Raw genomic sequence first — 20,815 nt, 5'->3', positions numbered from 1 at the left:
AAGTGGGTGGCAAGTATTTTTATCACCTTCTATTAAAGCAGAGGCAGAATTCACTGCACCATGATCCCCTGGAAAGCAGAGCAATCTGGACTTAGTGAGTCTCTGCTCTCTTTAATTCTTGGGCCACTGTAAAGCTATTCGTGATAGAACTGCATAGAAGCATCTCCCTTGCAGGCAGACTTACATTCATGCATTTAAATGGCTTCCAAGAGACGTTGATTATGGAATTTGGAGTCTGAATGTAAGTGAATTTGAAATGCGCCTGGCTGGGAAATTGTTCTGAATGAAAAACACAGTCAGAACTATGAATTAGATTCTACCCATCCTTTGGTCCAATTCAAATGCCAGTTCCTCTAAGAAAATAAACCTGCACTTCCCGGGACTCTCCTGCCCTTTACATATTCTTCCTTTGTGGTATGTAACTCACTGCACCTTATTCTGCAGCTGATTCCATGCTTGACTGCCCTCTGTGGCTAGCCACTTAAAATGGTTCCTGGAATGGAATGAAAGGAATTAACCTCTATTGTTTATAACTATCACGGAGCTTAAAACTTCTTCCGTTGGCAGGGTCTGAGTGCCCTGGATGACATCTAAAAGATTGCAGTCCTTTGGCTGTCCTTCCACTTTGCTTCTTGTTCACTACTTGGCCATTGATTATTCTGGAGAATGTCTCTCTCCTTAGCCAGGCATTTGCATATCATAACCAAGAAAGAGTAGCCAGCCAGCCATTTATCAACAGTGGCTCTGGGAGACCAGTTTGAAGTGTCAGCCGTGCAGAGGGACCTCGTGCAGTGCCTCTACCTCCTTCGTGCCTTCCTCCTCCCCATTGATGACAGGGCAGGGCAACACAGCCAGATACCGGCCTCCCAGGTGAGCTTTGGATGTGTCAGACCTCCGAAGTATCCTGCTGCTCTGATGAAAGGTGCGTTAAGTAGCGTAGCTTGTAAAAAATAAATAATACTCATTCTCAAGCTGCCCCTGGCTCCCTTAGATGTTTCTAAAACGTGCCAGTGAAGCCCAAGAAATATTGGTAATGGATAGGAAGGGAGAGCAGGTTCTTTTTGTCGTAAGAGTGAACTGTGACTCATACCTCCTGACTCATTGCAAACATGCAAAGGAAGCCAGTCCGTGGGGGGCACTCTAATAGGATGTTTCTCCAGTGACTCATGTAGGCCTGGAATGAGGAGCAGCCTGAATCAAGCCAAACAAGAGTATTTTTAAATACGGGAGGGCATGTTTCCTGGGACAGTATGTTGATGAGTCCTACACACTTACATGCTTATTTTAGCCCAGGCATTGAAATATGTGGGCGTGGTCTTTGTGGAGCCTTCTCCTGTGATCATGTTTTGTTTTGTCAGTGGGGAGAAATGTTTAGTGATTAACTGGCACTGGTGAGAATACAAGATTTCAGGGCAATATTTCAGTATAAGGAGATGAAGACTTTTTGAATATTGCAACTTCAGTAATGTTGCCCCATGGGACAGGTACCACTTCACATCTAACCATGCATTCAACAAACATGTTTGGAAACTCTAAGTACAAATACAGAGAAGTAGTCCTGGATCTCCAGGGTCTTTGAATTTCTATGGAGAGACACAAAAGCAGACATAGGATTGGGGAATTGACAGAGGGTGAGATGGAGACACTTAGACGTGTCGGCCTAAAGATAATGGGGGCAAGACATCCCACAGAGGTGGTAACAACTGCGCTGGGTCTTGAAAGACCTTTGGAATTACCACCAAGTAGGGGAATGAGATGAGGCTGGGTGTTTCAAGCAGAGGAAAAGTGTATGTTCGAGTCTAGAAGTCTTGCAAACAGTTTATTTGATTTGATTTGTTTTGGTCATTCTATTTTGTTCTCAAAATTTGAAACTGTTTTCTCCCTCTCACTTGATAAATACATTCTGGAAATTTTATTTCTAAAAATGTGGAATTGGTGTCTTCAGGGCTAGGCAGGGTACACATGGTAAAGACTTTGGGAGGAGTTGGGACTTTGAGGGATTTTAAGCAGAGTGGCTCAGTTATTTTCACCATGATAAAGCACTAATAAAACTAGGTTTAAATGCTCGTTACTGCTCTATCTGTATCTTGCCATGGCTATAGTTAGATATTCATGAACTCCTCATGCGTGGCAGTGAGGAAAATGAATCTGTCTTAAGGGTGGGGGACCATTTTCAGGCCTTTTATCACCATCTGGCACAGCAGTGATGAACACTTGAACCCAGCCCAGTGGCCAGTGGGAAGGGAAAGGCAGGAATATATTCAGGATATTAAGGTGACTGAGAGAGGAGTCCAGGCTACCCTGGACGACTGAGCGAAGGAGACAGCTGAGACGGGGAACCCAGCCCAGACAGAGAGAGTGAATTCAGTTTGGGTTATTTTGAGTGTGAGGTGACTAAGGGACATCCAGGCGGACATGTCCAGTAAGGAGCTGGTTGTCTGAAGCTCAGGGAAAAGTTCTGGGCTCAAAAAGAGAGTTTTGGTAACTGTGAGCATGGAAGCCTTAGGACTAGATGAGTTCTTTTAGGGTAAGAGCGAAGAGAGAGAAGAAAAGAAAGATGGGAACAGAGCCTTGGGCAGAAAAAAGCCCCCCCTCCCCGCCCCAACAAACAAAAACAAAAAGAAACAAGTCTATGAAGGAGACAAGAAAGAGCAGTGAGATTGAGAAGAAAAGCAATTATCCAGTGCTAGTGGGCTGTTGTCATTATTTTTTTCCCCTCTGAGGCCTTAATGGCTGTCAAATAATCTTGAAAGCATTCACAAGGAATCCGTATGCATATATACATGCTAGATATAATGTCTTTTTTACCAGGAAACATAGTGCCATGTTGGGTATCTTATGTACATTCCAGTGACCGTATGAGATGTCCTGATCACGTGTATGTGTAAGTGAATGGTAGTGATATCAGAAACACTCTCTGTTTTTAAAGAATTGGGGAATTTTTATAAAATGAAAGTTCCTGAATGCATTTGTCATGGGAGAGGGAGAAAACTGTTTCAAAATATCAAGAACAAGATCAAAAGACCAAAAAGTAAAATAAAATAACTGTCTGCGAAGAAGGGGAATGAAAGTGTCTGAGAGCATTAACTTTTATTTCATATGGAAGGAAGGGTTGAGAATTTTCATCAGAATCTTTCTCCTGAAGTTATGGACATCTTATTTTTAGTCTCATCCTTAGTTCGTTTCTTCATTAAGATGTGTTCTTATCTAAAATGACCTCTTCTTGGTGAGGGTTTAAAAAGAAAGAGAGGGTTTCCCTGGTGGCGCAGTGGTTGAGGGTCCGCCTGCCGATGCAGGGGACACGGGTTCGTGCCCTGGTCCGGGAAGATCCCACATGCCGCAGAGTGGCTGGGCCTGTGTGCCATGGCCGCTGAGCCTGCGCATCCGGAGCCTGTGCTCCGCAATGGGAGAGGCTGTAACAGTGAGAGGCCCACGTACCGCAAAAAAAAAAAAAAAAAAAGAAAGAGAACGATGATGGCCAAGAAGCTGAAGACCAAAATAACCTTTGTTGCATTTGGTTTAGGACAAATTCAACTGGAGGCAGTCTGTGATTGGATAACAACCACCTGAAAATACAAGGATATTATAGAAACTTCAGGAGTTAATTATCATTGTGTGTCAGCAAGACCAGGGGCGGAAAGTAGTAGACATTCAGTATAAGAAGAGTGTGGATAACGAAGGGTTAAAATATATCTTTACCCATCAATTTGTCTGACTTCTTCACAGACACACATTTCTGAGGCAGAATCTATATGTGTGGCCATCCCAGAGGCCCAGGAACAAGAAACCAAAGTTTCATTCCTTGGAATACTAATTAGCCCGCCATCTATAAGATGAAAAACTAGTCTCATTAAAGCAGTAACAAGAGCTTAAACCTAATTTTATTAGTGCTCTTTAATAGTGAAAATAATTTTATCAACTGCAAAACCAGATTCACTTCTAGGATGTCTGTGTGTTCAAGACAGTGAGATGTACTCTGGGAACACACCCTGGTCAATGTGCCACATTTTACTCAAATATATTTCCCAAAACACCACCAAATACCTGGTTGTTTGTTTGTTTGTTTTTGAGGCTATTTCTGTGAAATAGAAATCCAGTCCTAACATAATATTTTAAAGAAATCAGAGTGCATAAGGGCTATTTTTAATGAACAGAGGTAGTATAATTTGGCTACTTATTCTAAATCTGAGACATCTGGGATAGTCATGGGTATGTGTGTGATCCGTCAGGGTCAGAGGGGCTCAATGGCTTTATCATGTGAACACTGGGAAAGTTCTAGCTGCGTAATGGTTCGGACAACAGCAGCAGCAACTGTGCAGTTAAAAAGCCACTGGGGCAAGGAGACCTCCAAGTACACTGATTACACACATATTTTCTTCAGAGAATAGCCTCTGCAGGCTGAATGCCTCCTACGCTTACATTCTGCCTCTGCCTCTCTCTGGCTGTGTGACTGCAGACAAATCACTTAGCCTCTCTGTGCCTTGACTTTCCTCGCCTGTGAAATAGAGATGAGAATCGAACCTGTCTCATATGAGAATTAAATGATTTAATAATTGTAAAGCACGGAGAACATTGGCTGGTATATATTAAGCGTTATATAATTGCTTGACAAAAAATAGATTGGTCTGATTAGCTTGATTTTCTTAATCTTCCAGGATATTAGTCTTGCATTAAAAGAGACAAATTTTGTATCTTCTTTATTAAGACAAGGATCTATTAAGCCAGTGAACAAATAACATGTCCCTAAGAGTCTATGAATTGTTGATTTTTTTCCTCTGGCATGAAAACAGTAACATTTTCATGTGAATACATGTCTACCATAGATAAATTGGAAAATGCAGTGTTCTTACCAACTCTAAGAACTGCATATCCAAAAATTACCTTAGTTACCAAGATCAAGTCTTCATTAAAATAATGGATCAGAGAAGAAAGAAATGGAATTAAATTTATTTTTAAATCACAGTAAATAGGCGTTCTAGAAAGTATTAACTTTCTGCTTTAAAAATCTTCCATAGAGGGAAATTGATGTCTGTTGAGTGGCTTGATAACAGGGACTCTGGACCCAAACTGTTGTTAAACCCTGGCTCTGCCTCTTCTTAGCTCTGTGAACCAAGCTACATCACTCCTCTGTGCCTCAGTTTTCTCATCTGTACAGTGGGGATGATAATAACTCTACCTTGTGGAATTGTTATGAAGATTAAATGAGAAGGTACTTGTAAGGAGCTTAGAACAGTTCTTGTACATGGTCACGGCAATATTCTGAAGTAAATAGCTTACCTTTCTAGGCTGCTCACCTTCTAATTTGCTGAAATAAATTCCCCAAGTGTCTTATAATTCAGATTATGTCCTTTTCAAGTTTTCCAGCCAGCTGTTACTCGTCTGATATGTAATGCCTTATCCTTTAGTTTCCTGTCTGTTTGGTAAATCTCAGTCCAGTACCTGTGGGAAGCTTGACCTTTTCCTAAATTATTTACACGATGCTTGAGGATATGCTTCTTGGGGCCTGGTGTTCTGTTTGTGTGCTGAGAGGGCCCTCTGCACAAACCTGCCCACGTGATCCTGGGTGGGAGAGAGCCATGCTCCTTATCATGTACTCCTCTGTAAGAGGATTGAATGGAGCTATATATAGACAAAAATATTAGGGATTTAACTCTAGTTTGTTCACTAATATAAATCTTCATCCTCTCAAAGCCCATGTTGGCAAAAGCATGATTGTCAATAGATTATTCCTTCGATATCCCCCTGTATCTCCCTTAATTCCACCATCCGGGGGGGTACACATTGTTAACACTGTTCTGCAATCCTTGAGGCCGTATGTGCCGTGTGACAGAGTGTGACACGGACCTGAGATGGGCACTAAGTCCTAGTGCTCCTGCTGAAGGCCATGTGTGGTAAACGAGGCGTGTGGGGGTGGGTAAGTGACCCCCCCCCCCCTCCCTGGCAGGACTAGTTGTTGGTTGGCAGTTGATCTACAGAGGAGGATTACCTACTGTATTTTGGGTACATATCAGATCTGGGTTTTCTTTTCTGTGCATTTGTGTAATTAATCTGCTTCCTTTATAAAGTTCCTCATTTTTTTATTAAGAGAACACCTATATTTGGATTTCAGAAAACTGGGAGAGAGAAGGCAGAGGACTGGGTTATTTTTCAGGTTGCAATATTTATTTTAAAGCAGTGGGTGAAGCATGTGTGGAGCCTTCCAAAGTGCCCCTGTCACAGCAAGAGTGCTGAGACATGTGCTGTGCAAAAGCTGGCGGACATCCCTCATCCCGTTTTATTAAAAGTGCATGAAGTGGGGCATAATAGAAACCATGTAGAAGAAAAGCATGTTAAGGGAGGCACGAGGGGGAAGGAAACCAAGGAAGGGAATGTGGGCATGTGTCCGTGGAAGGCGGGCCATATGAGAACCATGAAGAATGCAGAAATTACTAAATCAGGATTCCTATTTTTTGTAGGTTCATAATCAAGTGTGGGGATTCCGAGCAGGTAGAGGAAATAAAAGGTCTATGGAAACACAAGGGAAGTGGAAGTTGGGCAGGGCTAGAGGGAAGTGCATTTAACAAAGGGATGGGCTTTGGAGGATGACTCAATGGACTCCGCGAAGAGGGAAACCCAAGAGCTTAACATGTGCAGATACAAGCAGGGGTGTTTTATTTGATGAAGAGGTAGAAACTATGGCTGCCTTTAGCATTCAGTCGTAGGTCAGAGGAAAGTTAGGAGAATGGAGTAGGGGCAGACTGGGACGTGTTGAATGTTTTGCTAAAGTATTTGCATTTTATCCTAACACCGACAGGTAATCACTGAGTTTTTAAGGGGAGTCATATACTGAGTACAAAAGACAAGAAAGAACGTCTTGGCCTGTCCTCTTTCCTTAATTTCGTATTTATCGGACTTAGGGTTACTTATTTTTAGCCCCTTTTGCCAGCTCCCCAGCTCTGGTTAAGGCTCTGAGCCTCAGGTCAAGATGTCATCCAGGGTCATGTGATGGCACGCAGTACTTGCTGGGTCTTCAGTGAGGCACATCCCAGCTGCTCATTAATCAGCCTCTATCCCAGCATAACCCTCCAGTGCCCATCTCACATGGGCAATTATTTATATCCATGCTAAATTTGCTGTATGACAGTCTCTTAATGTGTCGCTTCTTAGAATAATTTTCCTTATAAAGGAAATTTCAATAAGGGCATGCAGAAATTGCTTCTTGGATGTGCTGTCCTTTGCCCTGCCTTGGACTATTTACCACCCAAGTAGAATTTTCCTCTTTCTTTATCTTCCACTGTACCTCCCAATGCTGCAGCCACACCACCCCCAAAAGGTAGCTAAAAATATTTCACATTTGGTTTTACATTACTAATATATACCACAAACTGGATACTCCTTTCCAAAGAATTCATTTTTTTTCCTATTCTTTTCTTCTTTGAGTTAAGAAAGAGACCTTTCATAGACCTCTAAGTGGATGCAGAAACAATTATTTTGCCAAGAGGTAAGGTGTCAAGGATCCAGGTTCTGTTTTCCTGCAACTCTTAGTTGTTTCGGCCAGAGGACCAAGAAAAAGCACAAATACAGAGCATGTCAGTAAGACCATTTTTCAATTATAAGCTAACTTCTAGGAGTCACTTAGCTCACTCTTTTTTTTTTTTGCGATACGTGGGCCTCTCACTGTGTGGCCTCTCCTGTTGTGGAGCACAGGCTCCGGATGCGCAGGCTCAGCAGCCATGGCTCACGGGCCCAGCCGCTCCGCGGCATGTGGGATCCTCCCGGACCGGGGCACGAACCCGTGTCCCCTGCATCGGCAGGCGGACTCTCAACCACTGCGCCACCAGGGAAGCCCTACCTAGCTCACTCTTATCATAAATCTTAATTTCCTGGAATTTCTGCACATTTTGTCATTTAGTTAAACGTAAGATGATGAGATGCTGCTCTGTAATCTTCCAGGTGAACTGATACCTTCATGAAAGAGGTTAAAGTGAATAAGATTTCACACAAGCTAAACCTTGTACTAAATTCAAGATTTGAGGGAAAATTACACATCATATTTGTATTCTGCACAACATTTTATAGCTACCATTTATTGAGTGCTTATTATATGCCAGGCACTATGCTAAGTGTTTTATGGGAATCCTCGCACTATATCTTTACTCACTTCTACAGATATAAATTACTGTTATTATCATCATAATAACAGAGACTTGGTGACATTAAAGGACTCAGTTGAGAAGGTATAGAGGAAGAATTCTAGCCGCAGTCCTGACTCCTAACCACTTAGTACTCAAGTTTTTATGTGATTCATCACTCGTCCTTAATACACTGAAGTATCAAGTAAGTGGAGTCCAGAATAACAGGAATCCTCAAATTACCTGAATATTAATTCTATTAAAAAGAGAGAAAGGGTAGGGGAAGAAAGGCGATAGGAAGTTGTTACTTTATTCCACTCCTATTTAAACCCTGTTAATGGCTTCCCATTGTAGGTAGAATAAAGCCCACACTCCCTAATATGTTCTACAAAGAATTAGATGATCTGACGCCTGCCTACTTCTTCCACCTCATCTTTTACTCATCTCTCTTTGTCCTTGAACTCAAGGTCATATAGATAATGAGTGGCAGAGCTAGGATCCAGACTCAGGCAGAATGGCTCCAGGGCCATGCTCTTAACTACCTTGCTAGTTTGATGTATGGATGGATGAATGGGTAGATGAAGGAATGGGTGGGTGGATGGATGGATGAGTGGATCAATGCATCGATGGACCGATGTATGGACAGTTAGGTGGACATGTACATGCGTGGATGGAAGGAAGGATCTATAAATGAATGAAGGAAGTAAATGAGGCAGGGAGGAAACTAATTTCAAAGAGACTTGTGACTCAGAGTTTATATACAACTAGTCAAATGTATTATAGCTTTTCCATCAGCATCTGCAATACTCTTCAGTGAGATCAGGATCCCCATTCACAAAAGTAAATGCACACATATACTCTTTTATCCATCTAACAGATGAAATTGAACTAAAGTCCAGGTGTGGAGAGGTACCCCTGAACAACATTAGAGGCTGATACCACTTAGGTGATTGGACTAGGATGCCTGCATAGACAGGCTGTATGTTTTCGATCCAGCCAGTAAACCTGGCTGTATGAAATGCCAATCCCTGGCTCCAGAGATGATAGGCAGGGCAAATATAGCACTACTTCTGAAAGCCCATCAAAATCATCTGCAGTAGTTTGTAGTTTTACACTGTCTGAAATGTTGTTGTTCCTTTTTATTTGCTTAGAAAGCTCATATTCTACCTTTGTAACTTAACTTTTTTATGCCAGTGTAACTTAAATAAATACAAGTGTTCAAATCCTGAAAGCACAACACAGCTCAGTGAATTTTCCAGTCACCAGCTATCCATTTTGCTACTCCTTAGCTCAAGATAGAGAGTATTATGCAACCACCAGAGACAATTGTGGGCTGCCCTCTCCCCAATTTCTTCTTGTCTCCAAGAGAACAATACCCTGTTTCCACCACCATCAATAAATTTTCCATTTTGAGCTTTACATAAATAGGACCACATAGTATGTTGTCCTTTGTAGAGGGCTCTGTTTGTTCAACATTGTGTTTTCTATTCATTCATGTTACTGTGTGCAGCATAGTTTTTAAAAATTATTTCTTTGTAGTGATTATGTTGCTATATGAGTAAGCTATAATTTATCCAATGTATTGGATGGACATTTTGGTTACTTCAAGATTTTGGCTGTAACAAGTAGTGGCAATTATTAACATTCAGGTACCTTTCTTATGTAGCACCTGTGTATGCATTTCTTTTGGGTTTATATCTTTGGGTAGAATTGCTGTGTCATTGGCTATGAATATTTTAGCTTGACTAAATACTGTCAAACTGCTTTTCAAAGTAGTTGAACCAATTTAAACTCCTAACAACAGTTTATGAGAATTCCATTTTTTCCACATTCTTATCCACACTTAGTTTTTTTTTTTTTTTTTTAATCTCTTCATTGTAGCCATTCTGGTGATGTTTGAAAATATCTCATTGTAGTTTAAATTTGCATTTCCCTGGTGATTAAAAAAGCCAAGCATCTTTTCATGTTTATTGGACACTTAGATATCTTATTTTGTGAAGTACCTATTTACACTTTGCCTATTTTTCTACTAGATTGTCTCACTTTTTATTATTGATTTATAGGGTTATTTATGTATTATGGATACCAGTTTTTTTTGCCAGGTAATGTTGCACGTTTTTCTCCTACCCTGAAGTTGCCATCTTTTTTGTATCTTTTGATGAACAGAGGTTCTTGATCTTAATATAAGCCAATGAACATTTTCCTTAGGGTTAATAATCTTTTTGGTCCTGTTTAAGAAATCTTTGCTCACCTCTAGGTTATGAATGTATTCTGCTTTATTTTATAGAAGCTTCATTGTTTTTTCTTTCACATTGAGACCTATAATCTACTTAGAGTTGAGTTTTGTAGATGGTGTGAGGTAGGGAGTCATAATTCATTTTTTAGATGCATATATAATTGGCTCAGCACAAGTTATTGAAAATTCTTTTCACTGTGGTGTCACCTTTTTCATAAATCTAGTGATTGTATATACAAGACTATATCTGAGAAACTTAAAAGCTTTTGCACAGCAAAGGAAACCATAAACAAGGCGAAAAGACAACCCTCAGAATGGGAAAAAATGTTTGCGAATGAAGCAACTGACAGAGGATTAATCTCCAAAATTTACAAGCAGCTCATACAGCTCAATATCAAAAAAACAAACAACCCAATCCAAAAATGGGCAGAAGACCTAAATAGACATTTCTCCAAAGAAGATATACAGACTGCCAACAAACACATGAAAGGATGCTCAACATCACTAATCATTAGAGAAAAGCAAATCAAAACTACAATGAGGTATCACCTCACACTAGTCAGAATGGCCATCATCAAAAAATCTACAAACAATAAGTGCTGGAGAGGGTGTGGAGAAAAGGGAACCCTCTTGCACTGTTGGTAGGAATGTAAATTGATACAGCCACTATGGAGAACAGTATGGAGGTTCCTTAAAAAACTAAAAATAGAACTACCATACGACCCAGCAATCCCACTACTGGGCATATACCCTGAGAAAACCATAATTCAAAAAGAGTCATGTACCACAATGTTCATTGCAGGTCTATTTACAATAGCCAGGACATGGAAGCAACCTAAGTGTCCATCAACAGATGAATGGATAAAGAAGATGTGGCACATATATACAATGGAATATTACTCAGCCATAAAAAGAAACGAAATTGAGTTATTTGTAGTGAGGTGTATGGACCTAGAGTCTGTCATACAGAGTGAAGTAAGTCAGAACGAGTAAAACAAATACCATATGCTAACACATATATATGGAATCTAAAAAAAAAAAATGGTTCTGATGAACCTAGGGGCAGGACAGGAATAAAGACACAGACGTAGAGAATGGACTTGAGGACATGGGGAGGGGGAAGGGTAAGCTGGGATGAAGTGAGAGAGTGGCATGGACTTATATACACTACCAAATGTGAAACAGATAGCTAGTGGGAAGCAGCCGCATAGCACAGGGAGATCAGCTCGGTGCTTTGTGTCCACCTAGAGAGGTGGGATAGGGAGGGTAGGAGGGAGACACAAGAGGGAGGAGATATGGGGATATAGGTATATATATAGCTGATTCACTATGTTATAAAGTAGAAACTAACACACCATTGCAAAGCAATTATACTCCAATAAAGATGTTGGAAAAAAAAAAAAAAGACTATATCTGAACCCCCTATCCTATTCTATTCTGTTTTTCCATTCATGGACCAATATCAAGCTATTTTAATTACTATAATTTTATAATGTCTTTCTATCCGCATATATAATTCCTCCAAATTTGTCATTTTACCTAAGTACAATAATAATTTTGCTATTAAAACTGGTAACAACTAGCACTTACTGTTGCTTGTTTTATCTGTTAATATGTGAATCATGTATCACTTTAAATTTAATCTTAGCAGTAATCTGATAAGATGCATTTCCTTTTTTTATAATGAAAAAATTGAGGCCCAGAGGAAGGGTAAGTTGATAAAGGTCACATTGCTATTGAGTAGTGACACCAAGATTTGCACCCAGGCCGACCTTGCTCTAGAACCTGCTCTTTTATTAACACATAACTGTGTGCCTGGGATGTGGCCTCAGGTCAATCTTTGTGAGTCGGCTATCTTTTGATACTAGTGTCTGATTTTCAGTCCTAACACTAGTAGGTATTTTTTTCTCTCTCCATGTCCATAAAAAAAGGCCCAGAAGGAAAGTGAACAATGAAGCATTGGATTAGACGGTGTGTCTTTTTAGTGTCGATTTCATACTATTTTTAGGCATGAGAGAGGATAGAACAGAATATCCAGAGTTCTATTAAACCAGGTTTCAGGGGCTGCGTAGAGCTGAGCAGCTTTCAAGCCTCTGATCCCCTGTCCTGAAATAGCAGGGGTGGAAGCTTCTACACTAGCAGAGCTCAGCAGTGGGGGAACTTCACATTCTTTGTCCTCACTCTCTTCTCCTTTTCACCTCTCCCACCTACAAAAGGTTTTGAACTTTTAGCATCTTCCCACACAGCACCAAAACTCCAAAACCAAGCTATTAAAGAATAGCCGTTCTAAAAATAGAAACTCAAAGGTCACAAGGGTAAGATCTTCTGCAAAGGTATAAAGAGACATTGCATCTGAGAATTCATGGGTGTATTACCCAGACCGACCCTAGAGCCACAAAGAGTTCTAGTTTGAGTTTCCACGCTTTGGATACCTAGTAAGATTTTACAACCGCTCTGGCAGTTTTCATGTATGAAATGCTTCTGTGTTTATGATTTATCCCCTTCTTCCTGCAGCTCAGAATTTTAAGACACAATGCCCTTTGTGTTAGGCCAGTGCTTATCTCTCTTTCAAAGTGCACCATTTCCAAACACTGTTGCAGTTGAAATAGCTCATTATTTCATGGTAAAAATACTCAAAGTTTGCCTAGTGCCTCCAAAACATGTGTCCCTGTATTCACTTGCAAATGGGTTCACAGTCTCAGTATAACAAGGGTCATGGAAAGCATGGGACAGAGCTTTTCAGCATGTCAAAAATTATGTTTGTCTAAGAAAATTCCCGTGAAAGTGCAGAAATTACGTGCATTTGCCTGTGTCATCTTGTCATTCTATCTTTAGTCATGTAATTTTCTTATGTAATGGTCTGCATTAGGTGATATTAATAGATTGAAAGGGGCTGAAAACAAATAACAAGTTTCTTATGAAAAGAAGAGTAAATACTATCTCATCAAACATTTTCTAAGCCTATCAAATGCCACTTTGATGCCCTAACACCCTAACTGAAATGTGTAGCCATCCTGTCATTCAAGGAAATAATACTTTAGGACATAGGTTAAATGCAGGTGTAATCTCCAAGTTCTATAATTATTGATGGATATTAGGGACTTAAAACTACATTACGTGGTGTGTGTGTTTGTATGTGCGTGTGTGTAATGTCTTAGAATCTGAGACTTGGCAGGAACCTTACCAGCCCATTTACAGGTAAGAAACTTGGAGCCCTGGAGCTGAGGTGACCTTCTAAGGTCACAAGGCAGCACTAGAACCCTTTCTTTGTATGCACCTTTCATTGTTTACTTGCTTCACTGCAGTAGCCCTTGTTCTTTGAGCCTCCAGTGATGATACCTGCCTCACTTGACATTATCCAATGAAAAATGGGGACAAATCTACTTTGAAAGGCAAAATGCTACATAAGTGTATAGCATTCTTATTTTTTATTTTTAAAACAAAGGTGTGTGGATTATAGAAGCTTTCAAAGTTGGCCTATTTATAAATGAATTAGGTGTCAGTAAATTAATAAGAACCCATTTCACCCTCAGCCCTGAAAATACCTTAATATTCCAGACTTAAAAGACCAGTAAGTTGATTTTTTTTTATAAAAGAGAATCTCATTGTGTTAAAAATAGTGTGCTTAAAAAAATTTGGTTTTGGGGGCTTCCCTGGTGGCGCAGTGGTTGAGAGTCCGCCTGCCGATGCAGGGGACATGGGTTCGTGCCCCGGTCCGGGAAGATCCCACATGCCGTGGAGCGGCTGGGCCCGTGAGCCATGGCCGCTGAGCCTGCGCGTCCAGAGCCTGTGCTCCGCAACGGGAGAGGCCACAACAGTGAGAGGCCCATGTACCGCAAAAAAAAAAAAAAAAAAAAAAAAAAAAATTGGTTTTTGAAAAGTCTTGCTATTTTTGTCCCATTGAAAACTTCTCTTTAAATTTCATGTATAAAATCATTGCCTACAAATTCACTTTTTTTCCTCAAAAAGTGTTTTTATTTTCCTTAAAAAGCAGTAGTAAACCTCCCCCTCTCTGTTTTTATCTGTTTGTTTAAACCTCTGAGTTAAGGAACCTGTTCATGAGAGTCAGGGCATCCCTGTGAGCTGATACAAGCTCACCTTTATCACTGGGATGGCCTGGGCCAGGGTGCACTTGCTATATGATGACGAGCATCATAATCCTGTTGGCTCACACTTGCACTGAGCTTCTCCATGTAGTCACTGTTCCCTTTTAATCCCCACAGCCACCTGATGAAGTTTATACTACTGTTGCCCCCAGTTCACAGATGAGAACACTGAGACATTGACAGATGAAATGACTTGCCCAGGTGACTCAGCAGTAGGCAAAAGAACCTGTATTTGAACCCCAGCAGCCTGGCTCCCAGCATCTTTGCCCCTTTTCCACCATCATGATCTCTTGCACAAGTCATTTTGCCTTTCTCACTACTCTTACCTGCAAAATAAAAGAGGGAAACAAATCAGATAATCTGGTCCAGTCCTTCCTGCTCGATCATCCTCAATCCTGAATATCTGCAATTTGAATGTTTTTGAGGAAAAAAGTATTAATACTTATTACTTTTTCCTTGCCTCTAATACAGGAACATCCTTTTAAGGATGTAAAATCCCAAAATATATCAGTCTTTTCATTGTTTCTTTTGTAACATGTCAAGGAACAAATTGTTTTGATTTGCTCTTTGCCCGTTCCTCATCCCAAGGGATGAGTCTCAAAGAATCTTAGGATGATGGCAAAGCCATCCTCATGTGGAGGTTGAAAACACTGGCTCTGGTGTAGAATGTTGGGTGTGATTCCTGGTCCTGTCACTGCAACAATGATGGGCTTTGGAGCCAAGTCGACCTGAGTTTGAAACCCAGCTCTGCCACTTGAAAGCCACGTGACCTTGGACAATTTTCTAACTCTCCTATTTCTAATTTTATAAAAAGAAACTGATGTTATCTTCCTAGGGGCTTGATGTAATAAGTAACAGTAATGGTGCCTGGCACGTGGCTGGTGACAGTGGCATGGCCATTGTTGGTACTGTCACATGGCCAGGTGTTGTCCATCAACAGGTGCTGGCTGGGCACTTATTGTGAGCCCCACTGGGCTGCAGGTCAGGATGCTGGTTTCTGTTGAAGGAGGAATCCAAGGAGATCTAGGAGTGTGGGTGGAGAAATTAATTTTCAAAGTAGCAATAACAAGGAAATGCCCTGAGCTCTTGATATCAACTAAGGCAGGAAGCGGCTGCTGTGTCAACTAAACTGTGGGTTTCCAATGCTCGTGTGGAGCCACCTAAAAAAGGCTTGTGAGGGAAGGCTTAATTTCTCCAGGTTTCACCTGTCTTATATATACAGTGAGGATAAGCATCGTGCCTACCTCCTGGGTTGCTGTGAAGATAACGCCTGTAGAGCCCTTGGGGAGTTATACACAATCTTCTGTCCCCCCCGCCCCCCCGCCCCGATCCCTATTATTAACGATGTTGTTTCCCTCCCTCTTCACCCAAACAAGAGACGGGCTTGTTGGTCGCAGTTTTGTTTGGCTAGCTCAGCTCCAGTAGTCCCATAAAACTTTAACTAGGGCATAAAATACACATATAATCACACTAGCCCCCCAAAAGATACCCTCATAATGTGATTAATAATGAGGCTTTGTATGGCGATAGTGGTTTAAAGTGCTCCTGTAGACTGCTAAATTTTATTGGCTTCAGTGCTTATGAAAGTGACAGCTCATTGCCCAGGGCAGCAAACACATAATCCTGTGTTTACTTTTCAAGTTCCTTAAATAGCTTTGTGTATCAGGTCAGAATGTCACTTTTGCCATCTCTACTGGTAATGAGCTGGAGTGGGATAACTTATATGTTCTTGCCTCTAATTTCTGAGATGTAACAGGCTTGACTTAAGAATTGGAGGAATCAAAAAACAGCCTATGTTCCTGGAAACAATATGCTGGCACGACATTCATTGTTATCACCACCGCCTTGCTCCAACTTTTATCCTTTCAAAGCACTTTCCTGTGAATCGTGTTATTTGAGCCTCTCCATAGCCTATGGAGAAGGCAAGGAGGTTTCATTTCCATTTTTTAGTTTAGAATATCAAGGCTTAGAAAGGTGAAGTGACTAGCTTCTCATTGTCATGGGCTGGACTTGAACTCAAACCTTCTGCCCTCAGACCCAAACCTTTTCTGCATGACTGCAAGCTGTTGCTAGCCTATGCCCTTACCTTCTCTGGAAGAAAACAGAATTTACTATGATAAAGTGTGAAGATAGAAGAGGTTTGTGTATAAGTGTGTCCCCCAAAGTAGAGCATGTCCTCTTAGGTTTGATCAGGGTTCACTCACCAGGGGCCTTCACCCGAGGATCCTCTCTAAGTAGAATTCATGTTCAACTACACGGTGGGCACCAGGGTCTTCCCCAAGTACAGAAGTTCTCTGCTGTAAACCCTACTCCCGCCCCACTCCATCCTCCTCTCCTGGGCTTCCAGAGCTTAAAATTCTATCATTTGGGGTCTTGAAGACGCATTGGTCTTTAAATAGATTCCAATTAAAATCAGAATTCTTTCACTGTAAGTAACAGCTTATATTTAAAGAAATAAAATTTAGAATCTTGTTTTGGGGGGGTCACAAAGCCCACTTACTTGAGCTCCAGTATCCTCATCCCTTAAGACATAAACAGGAAGATGCGTTCTAAAGATCAAATGAATGTACGTAAAAGGGCTATAAAAAGGTCAGCTTGACAGAGAGCTGAGAATGAAGGGACTGGTGTACTGGTCTGGGAAGGAGGAGAGAGGTGGCCATACCTAGAACTCAAAGCACTGGGTCTGACCATTACTAAGGAAGCTTTGTAATGGGGTGGATTGAAGGCAGTCTGACTGACTTCAGGGTTTGGTCCAGGACCGAACCAGTTGCAGCCTTCAAAGCCACTTGGGTTGCTTTGACCTCCAGCCATCTGTGTCTGAGAATGTAAAACAAATGGTTAATGGTGTCTGAGGTTAATGATCTCAAATATCCCCTACTTAATGCCATAAGAGGAAAAAGAGCCCCCTGGAGAAATAAAGGATGCTATTTTCAAAGTTGCAATTAATTGTGTATTCGGGAAAACTCATCTTCTGCCAGTTATTCTGTTGAGAAATAGGAAATTAAGGGTGATGGAAGAGCTGTGACTGACAGGGCAGTTTGAATAACCTTTATAAGGTCAAGAAGGCAGATGCAGAGCCCATATTCAACACCACGGATCCTGGACCAAAGCCATAAGGATCATATCATGGAGTGAGTTAGGAGCTCACTTCCTTCGGTCAAAATATGCGCCTAAGGGTAGGTCTGACCATCTGACCTTAAACTGTGAAGTTTCACGGTGACTACCCTTTGGTTGCCTTTTCAAAATGCCTTTTTTTCCACTGTGGCTTGAGCCAAATATGCCTCTCGTCATCTCCCTTTGGAGCATGTGTCTGTATCCTTTCATTTCCCTTCTCACACTTCCTCCCTTCTTTCCCTCCTCTTTCCTCCAGCTAGTGAGACCTGCAACGATTTCCACCCGATGTTCTTCACCCACGACAGATCCTTCGAGGAGTTTTTCTGCATCTGTATCCAGCTCCTGAACAAGACATGGAAGGAAATGAGGGCAACCTCTGAAGACTTCAACAAGGTAAGGAGAATCTGAAGCAGAGACAGAAGCTTCCTGTGTGCCCAGTGGAGGCCCACCCACCTTTGCATGGTCCCTTCACTGGGTGTGGAAGGAGAATGAGGACGACTGTGATTTTAGGTGACGTTAAGGTTGGAGAAGGAAAGGCGTACCTATACAGACAGGAAGCTGGGTGCCAGCGATGCTCTTATCTCTCTAGGGATAAGCTTGGAGCCCCTTTGTTCTTTTTGGCTTACTAAGCAGGGGCCACCAGCAGAGACCCTTTCTTGAGCAATATTGATAAGATGAACTTTTTCCTTTAAAAGCCTTGGTCTGGGATGCCTTGTTATTACAGATCTAGTGGGGAAAATGCCTCCACTCCACCTGTGCAGGTGGCTGCCAGGGAGAGAATGAGATGAGGAAGGCTACTGTGGTCACTTGGTTTCTTTGTGGGTTATGGCTGCGTTGAGATAACTGCCCTTTGCTCTGTCACAACGAGTATTAAAATGCAAGACCTCTTTCAGGGAGCTGAGTAAGTTTATATGGAACATGTCTTGGTTTACAGAAAGCATTTGGTTTTTTTGAAGAGTGTGAATTTCACAGTTCTGTTTGTGAGTGAATGTTGGGTGGAGAGAAGAGTGCTGACCAACTTAAGGAAGCAGAAGCATCGTGGACACTTTTCAAGATAAACGAAGTCTTTATCCTTGGATCAAAGCCTTGTTAGCAATCATGACGTGGCTAGTAATAACTGATGGTTGGGACAGGTATGCTTAGGTCTTTAATCATTCTGGTTTGCTACTATATGTGACTCTGGCTTTGGTTGGCCCCATCACCCATGCCTGCTGACCTGGTAACGGGGGGCATAACTGTTTCTAAGCGTCTAAGTGTCTGGTCTCACAGTCATCCTGTGGGGCCTTCATGGGTTTGTGCTTGGGGCATAACATAATACCTGAATTCCAGCGTCACTCGATGTCCTTGTTGGTCTTTGCCTCCCAGTCCTCTTTTTTCTGAACTTATATCTGGTTCTTCTTTCCCACCATATTTCTGGTCCATGGCATCTTGAACCAATATTGGTTATAAAGAAAGAAAATTGGGAAGAAGACACTCTTCCCCAAGCTTTCCCCAAGGTTAGAACCTGACGGTCTCCATCAATATAATGATCTTAGCTGCAGTTGTAGCAGAGAACGCCATTCCATCCCAGTCATTCTGAGCCACCTATTCAGTTCCTTTCTTTTGCGTTTTTGGGAATCTGTTGCATGTTTTTGATTTGTAGTTACCATGGTTTTCGAGTATTGTAACTGTATTGACTTGCTTTAGGCTGATACGTTCAGTCGTGTAAGTTCAAACACATTCTAAAAGATCCACATTTTTTACTCCCCTCCCCTACAATTTGTGATTTTGATGCCCTATTTTACATCTTCGTGTTTATCCTGTTGCTGTTCATTGTGGTTATAATCACTTTTACAAAATTTTTTTATTGTTTTTTTACTCTGTATACGGGCCTAAGTGATCTTCAGTCCTTTTATATATTTGTCTGGGCCATCTATTTAACTCATTGAAATAGGCCCCAGGGACTCCCCTCTGTGGAAAACACTGATCTGTAAATTGCATGCTAGAGCTGCACGTGTCTGAGCAACTAGAGCCAAGGTCAGACGTGAGTCAGGAGGGGAGGTGGAGGAAAGAAGCCCATTAATTCCCTTATGATTGTTAACTGTAGCCTCCTGAGTGTACTTCACTTGATTATGAGGGACTTTGCAGTTCAGGTGTAATTATCCTTGGGAGAGAGGGAAGAAGGAGCACAGAGACCTTTTTTCAATCAGGCCACAAAAAAAAAAGGGGAAAGTTAAATCAGTAGTCTCTGAAATTGCTATGGCCACGTTGCTTCTGGATCAGTTCAACTCTTCCTGTACTGCACTGTTTCTGAAAGCCATCCAGTCCTCAGCTCTTGTGTCCTGGGACACTTACTCCTCCAAGAGAAGGAGACTTCACTGACTCATGTGTTCTGGCACTGAGCTATCCATCTGCTGAGGGCATTTCATTCATCCCGCTTCTCCAGAATTACAGAAATCTGCATTTCTGTAAATAATAAAATCAAATATTATTGCTGTTGATCTATGCACAGATAAGGTATATAGAAAACATTACCAAATTCCTGCAAAGGAATGGCTCAAGGGAATGAGTACTTAGACACTTAATTTCTGTAGAACTTACAAGTTTAGGACATGAAGCCCCAAGAATACATACACTGTTAGCAAAGGAGACCAGAGGCCTCCGTCTGGAGTTGCTGAGAGGGGCTTCAGGGAGGAGACGAGCGTGGCTCTCAGGTCCGTGTTATTCATGATGGCTGTGTGCTCGGGTTGGTGGAGGTGATATTCTCATTGCTCAGGGTGAGGTCCTGCTAGGTGATGGCAAGCCCCCCAAAGGGTCATGCTGAAACCTTTTTGTAATTAACTTATATGGCTGCAAAAACTTCCTGCAGCAAGATCTCAGAGCCAGGTTCCAGTACAGTTTCTCACTGTGGCCCTAGTGCCATCTTTTTGCCATGGACGATTGTAAACTAGCTGTGATGTTACACATCTGCTGCCGAGTAGGGGTGGTAGCTTATGGCCGTGGGCAGGCATCTGGAGGCCTGAGAGGCAGAGGGTCCCACTCCACATGTCCATTCATTGGTTAAGAATGGATATCAGAGGAGGATCAGGGATGGGTATGACAAGGCATTTCAATTTTCTACATTAACTGTGTCTGCTTTCCTCTTTCTAATACTATGCATGCCTTCCTTTTGTAACCAGAAGAGTTTATCAGTGATGTACTTTTTATCTCGTGTATTATTACTTTCCTAGTACTGCTGGAACATATTGCCACAAACTTAGTGGCATGAA

At 41.6% G+C, this 20,815-nt stretch overlaps 1 protein-coding gene across 9 annotated transcripts in view; it reads left to right on the top strand.

Moving 5' to 3' along the window:
• The window catches only part of ELMO1 (engulfment and cell motility 1), a 550,854-nt gene that overhangs the window by 358,643 nt on the left and 171,396 nt on the right, over window positions 1-20,815 (top strand). For all 9 annotated transcript variants that reach the window (XM_073809835.1, XM_073809833.1, XM_033863159.2 and 6 more), the window contains one exon: window positions 17,824-17,960. In XM_073809835.1, coding sequence (XP_073665936.1) covers window positions 17,824-17,960 — 137 coding nt within the window. The remainder of the gene's footprint in view (window positions 1-17,823; window positions 17,961-20,815) is intronic.

Source organism: Tursiops truncatus, chromosome 9, assembly GCF_011762595.2.
Source record: "Tursiops truncatus isolate mTurTru1 chromosome 9, mTurTru1.mat.Y, whole genome shotgun sequence".
NCBI classification, from domain to species: domain Eukaryota; kingdom Metazoa; phylum Chordata; class Mammalia; order Artiodactyla; family Delphinidae; genus Tursiops; species Tursiops truncatus.
Note: the sequence above shows the minus strand (reverse complement) of the source record. Positions and strands in the feature narration are given on the sequence as shown.